Source organism: Hyaena hyaena, unplaced genomic scaffold (assembly GCF_003009895.1).
Source record: "Hyaena hyaena isolate Hyena2069 unplaced genomic scaffold, ASM300989v1 scaffold_261, whole genome shotgun sequence".
Classification (NCBI taxonomy): domain Eukaryota; kingdom Metazoa; phylum Chordata; class Mammalia; order Carnivora; family Hyaenidae; genus Hyaena; species Hyaena hyaena.
Genome location: NW_024080893.1, coordinates 324,753 through 330,269, shown reverse-complemented (window position 1 = coordinate 330,269; position 5,517 = coordinate 324,753). Strand labels below are relative to the sequence as shown.

The 5,517-nt window shown below is 38.1% G+C and overlaps 1 protein-coding gene across 1 annotated transcript in view; it reads left to right on the top strand.

Annotated features, from left to right (window-relative positions):
* The window catches only part of LOC120240750, a 12,461-nt gene extending 9,602 nt beyond the window's left edge, over positions 1-2,859 (top strand). Inside the window, 1 exon segment of the mRNA XM_039245579.1 lies at positions 2,116-2,859. Coding sequence (XP_039101510.1) covers positions 2,116-2,859 — 744 coding nt within the window.
* Positions 2,860-5,517: the final 2,658 nt, after the last annotated feature.

The following is a 5,517-nucleotide window of genomic DNA, read 5'->3' as shown; positions in this document are numbered from 1 at the left end:
AAAAAAAAAACAGGAAGAAAATTCACCTTTACCTTAGGAAGCATGGATATAACATCTTTATCTGATAACAAACATCAGGGTGATCTTTGGGTTTGTATTTGTTGCCTGTCTTCTCCTTTGAAAAGTGGTCAGAATTTCCTTTTTCTCTGAAGTAATTTTGGGTTATATCCTGGGTATTTTGGATATTGCATTGTGACACCCTGGGTCCTTTTAAAGTGCTATGGAGATGTCAGTTATTTTTATTTTGCTTTGTTTTGTTTTGGCAGGCAATCAATCCAACTAAATTTTGACCACGTGTTCTCTCTGTGGGCGGTGACTCCAATGTAAGTTTAGCAACATGGATGGACCTTGAGGGTGTTATGCTGAGCGAAATAAGTGAGGCAGAGAAGGACAAATATCATATGTTTGCACGTATAGGAGGATTAGGAGGAACTTAATGGAGAACCATGGGAAAAATAGTGGGGGAGTGAGAGGGAGGCAAACCATGAGAGACTCTTGAATGCCGAGAACAAACTAAAGGCTGATGGGGGTGGGAGGGAAGGGGAAAGGGTGGTGATGGGCATGGAGGAGGGCACTTGTGGGGATGAGCACTGGGTGTTATATGGAAACCAGCTTGACCATAAACTATTACAAAAAGAGAGAAAGAAAGAAAGAAAGAAAAGGCATCCAAATTGTTAAGGAAGAAACAAACGTGTGCTATTTGCAGATGACCTGATACCGTGTGTGTGTGTGTGTGTGTGTGTGTGTGTGTGTGTGTCCCTAAAGACTATACCAAAAAAGTATTAGAACTGGTAAATCAATTTAGTAAAGTTGCAAGATACAAAAAGAATCTATAGAAATTCTGTGTTTCTATACACTAATAATGAACTGGCAAAAAGAGAAATTAAGAAAACAATCCCATTTGCAATTGCACCAAAAATAATGAAATGCCTAGGAATAAACTTAACCAAGGAGGTGAAAGCCCATACTCTGATAACTATAAAACATTGATGAAAGAAATTGAAGATAACACACATAAATCAAAAGATATTCTATGCTCATGGCTTGAAAGAATTAATATCATTAAAATGCCCATACTACCCAAAACAAGCTACAGATTTGATGCTATCTCTATCAAAAGAGCAAGAGTATTTTTTTTCACGAAACTAGAACAAATACTAAAATTTGTATGGGACTACAAAAGATCCCGAATGGCCAAAGCAATCTTTAGGAAAAACAAAGCTGGAGCTATCACAATCTCAGATTCAAGACATACTACAAACATACAGTAATAGAAACAGTATGGTACTGGCACAAAAATAGATACGTTGATCCATGGGACAGAGTAGAGAGTCCAGAAATAAACTCATGTTTATATGGTCTGTTAGTCTATAACAAAAGAGGCAAGAATATACAATGGGGAAAAGTCAATCTCTTCCATAAATGGTTCTGAGAAAACTGGATAGCTACATACAAAAGACTGAAACTGGATAACTTTCTAATACAATACACAAAAATAAACTCAAAATCGATTAAAGGTCTAAGAGACCCAAAACCATAAAATTCCTATAAGAAAATACAGGGGGTAAACTCTTGGACATGGGCCTTATCAACATTTTTCTACATGTCTCCTGAGGCAAGGGAGGCAAGTTCAAAAATAAACTATTGAATTACAATCACTAATTATCAGAAAAATGCAAATTAAAACCACCATTAAGACACCATCTTACACCTGTCAAAATGGCTAAAATAAAAAAGACAAGAAATAATAAAATGTTGGGGGACCTAGGTGGCTCAGTCACTTAAGTGTCCGACTTTGGCTCAGGTCATGATCTCCCGGATCGTGGGTTCGAGACCCGCGTCGGGTTCTGTGCTGACAGCCAGCTCAGAGCCTGGAGCCTGTCTTCGGATTCTGTGTCTCCCTCTCTCTCTGACCCTCCCCTGCTCACGCTGTCTCTTTCTCTCAGAAACAAACAAACAAATAAACAATAAAAACAAGAAATAAAATGTTGGCAAGAATGTGGGAAAAAGGAAGCCTCATGCACGGTTAAGGAGAATGTAAATTGGTGCAACCACTGTGGAAAACAGTATGGAAGTTCTTTTAAAAAGTAAAAATATAGGCAGTGCGCCCTTCAGTGCTGCGGATCTGCTCTTGCTTCAGCACTGTTTGTAGGGAACAGACCCACACCCCTTCTACCAGCCTCTGACCACCCTCCAACCTTTTTTCCAGTCGCAATCTTTGGAGCCATCTTCTTGCCCACCCTCTGTCTCCGGGACCAGCCAACACAGATTTTGAATTTAACTCCTCATTACCGATCAACCGTGAGTGTCCAGATTCATCAGAATTATTCTGCCTAGGTGAAGGCCACGGTCAACCACTTGATCATCATACATCTGCGGGCCTCCTACACCTACCTCTCTCTGGGCTTCTATTTAGACGGTGATCATGTGGCTCTGGTCGGCATGGGCCACTTCTTCCTCAAGTTGGCTTCTTCAAGTTGGCATAGGAGTCGCAGGAGGGCTTGGAGAAGCGAGGAGGGCACGGAGAGTCTCTTGAAGATGCAAACCCAGTGCAGCGGCCACGCCCTCTTCCATGACCCACAGAAGCAATCCCAAGATGAATGGGGTACAACCCTGGACGCCATGGAAGCCATCCGGCTTCTGGAGAACTTGAACTAGGACCTTTTGGATCTGCATGCCCTAGGTTCTGCCCACGCAGACCCCCATCTCTGGGACTTCCTAGAGAATCACTTTCTAGATGAGGAGGTGAAACTCATCAAGAAGATGGGCGACCACCTGACTAATCCCCAAAGGCTGTCCGGCCCCCAGGCTGGGCTAGGCAAGTACCTCTTCGAAAGGCTCACTCCCAAGCACGACTGAAATTCTGTCTTTGGAGCCCAGCAGCCTCTGAGAGGGCCATCCCCCAGGTTGCCCGGGCTTGTACCGAAGTCTCTCCTAGCAGGCACTAGGCAGCTTTTTAATCCTGGAGCCCTCTTCCAAGCTGTGGACCAAATAAAAACAATAAAGCTTTGTGCAGAAATAAAAAAAGGAAAAGTAGAAATGCCATGTGATCCAATATTCCCACTACAAAATGTTTACTGAAGAAAATAAAAACATTAATTTGAAAAAATATATCCATTCCTATATTTTTTGCAGATTATTTATAATCGCCAAGATATGGAAGCAGCGCAAGTGTCCATTGATAGATGAATGAATAAAAAGTTGGGGAAACCTGGGTGGCTCAGTCAGTTAAGTGTCTGACTGTTGATATCAGCTCAAGGGTGATCTCATGGAAGTGAGATTGAACCCCATGTCAGGCTCTGCACTGAGCATGGAGCCTGCTTGGGATTCTTGCTTTCCCCCTCTCTCTCTTCTTTCTTTTTCTTTCACTCAATAAATAAATAAACAAACAAACATTTAAGAAAAGAAAATATTAAAAAAGGAAGTGGTTATATATAATAGAATATTATTAAGCCATTAAAACAATGAGATCTTTCCATTTGTGACAACACAGATGGACTTAGAGGATATTATGCTAAATGAAAAAAGTCAGACAAATATCATATGATTTCACTTATATGTAGAATCTAAAAAAGAAAAAAAAAAACAAGGAAACTAATAAAAAAAAAAACCAGGCCCTAAAATACAGAGAACAAACTAGTGGTTGCCAAAGGGGAGGTGGGTGAAATAAATAAAAGAGCTTAAGAGTTACACACTTCCAGTTATAAAATAAATAAGTCATGGAGATAAAAAGTACAGCATAGGGAATATTGTAATAACACTGTATGCTGACAGATGGTGACCCCAATTATCAGGATATTGAGTAATGTATAGCATTGTTGAAATAATATGTTACACATCTGAAACTAACATAATAGTGTATGTTATTTATACTTTCATTAAAAGAAGAATGCCATGAAAAAATCTAAAAAAATTGGGCCAAGGATCTGAATAGACATTTTTCCAAAGAGCACATACAGATGGCCAACAGATACATGAAAAGGTTCTTAACATCACTAATCATGAGGGAAATGCAAATCAAAACCACAATAAGATATCACCTTAGACCTATTAGAAAAGCTATTATCACATAGAAGAGAAATAAAAAGAGTCGGCGAGGATGTAGCAAAAATAGAACACTAGTGCACTGTTGGTGGCAATAAAATTGGTGCAGCCACTATGGAAAACAGTACGAAGGTTTCTCAAAAAATTAAAAATAGAACTACTATATAATCCAACAATTCCTCTCCCGGGATTTCATCCAAAGGAAACAAAAACGTTAACTCAAAAAGATCTCTGCAAATTCATGTTTATTGTGGGACTGTTTATAATAGCCATGACATGGAAGCAACCTAAGTATCCATCCATGAATGAATGCATAAAGAAAATGTGAGATATCTATATTTATATATACATATATAGGTATATGTGTATATATAAGTACACACACACACAATAGAATATTGTTTAGTTGTAAAAAGAAGGAAATACCTTTTGCAACAGCCTGGGTGGACCTTGAGGACATTAGGCTAAGCAAAATAGGTCAGACAGGGAAAGACAAATACCAGATGATGTCACTTAAATGTGGAATCCAAAAAAAAAAAAAAATGCAAACAATCAAATAAACCCAACAACCAAACTCATAGAGAAGGAGAACAGATTGATCGTAGTCAGAGGTGGTGGATGGATGATATGAGTGAAGGTGGTCAAAAGATACAAACTTCCAGGGGTGCCTGGGTGGCTCAGTCAGTTGAACATCAGACTTTGGCTCCGGTCATGAACTAACAGCTCGGGTTGGGGAATTTGAGCCCCGCAACGGGCTCTGTGCTGACAGCTCAGACCCCGGAGCCTGATCTGGATTCTGTGTCTCCCTCTCTCTCTCTGCTCCTCTCCTGCTTGTGCTTTTTCTCTCTATATATATCAAAAATAAATAAACATTAACAAAAATATATAAACTTCCAGATATAAAATAAGTAAGTCCTGGAGATATAATATATAGCTATTATTGTGATTTAGTTACTAATACTATATTGCATATTTCAAAGTTGCTACAGAATTTTAAAGGTCTTCCACAGAAGTAAAAACCTTAACTAGATGTAGAGATGAATGTTAACTAGACTTACTTTGATCATTTTACCATATATACAAATACTGAATTATTATGTAGTATACCTATAACTAATATAATAGTAGGTCTCATTTTTAAAAAGAATAAATAAGTACTAGGGATGTAAAGTACAACATGATGACTATAGTTAATAGTGTTTTATGTTATATTTGACAGTTTTTAACAGAGTATATCTTAAACGTTCTCATAAATAAATTTTAAAAATGTTTTCCTTATTTTTGTATCTATAGGAGATGATGGATGTTAACTAAACTTAAGTCGTTTCAATAATATATGTAAATCAAATCATTATGCTGTATGCCTTGAATTTATACAGCACTACATGCCAATTATATCCCAATAAACTGGAAAAATTTTAAAAGAAATCAAATGTTTATTGGATGAAAGCATGCAAAAAACAAGTAATATAA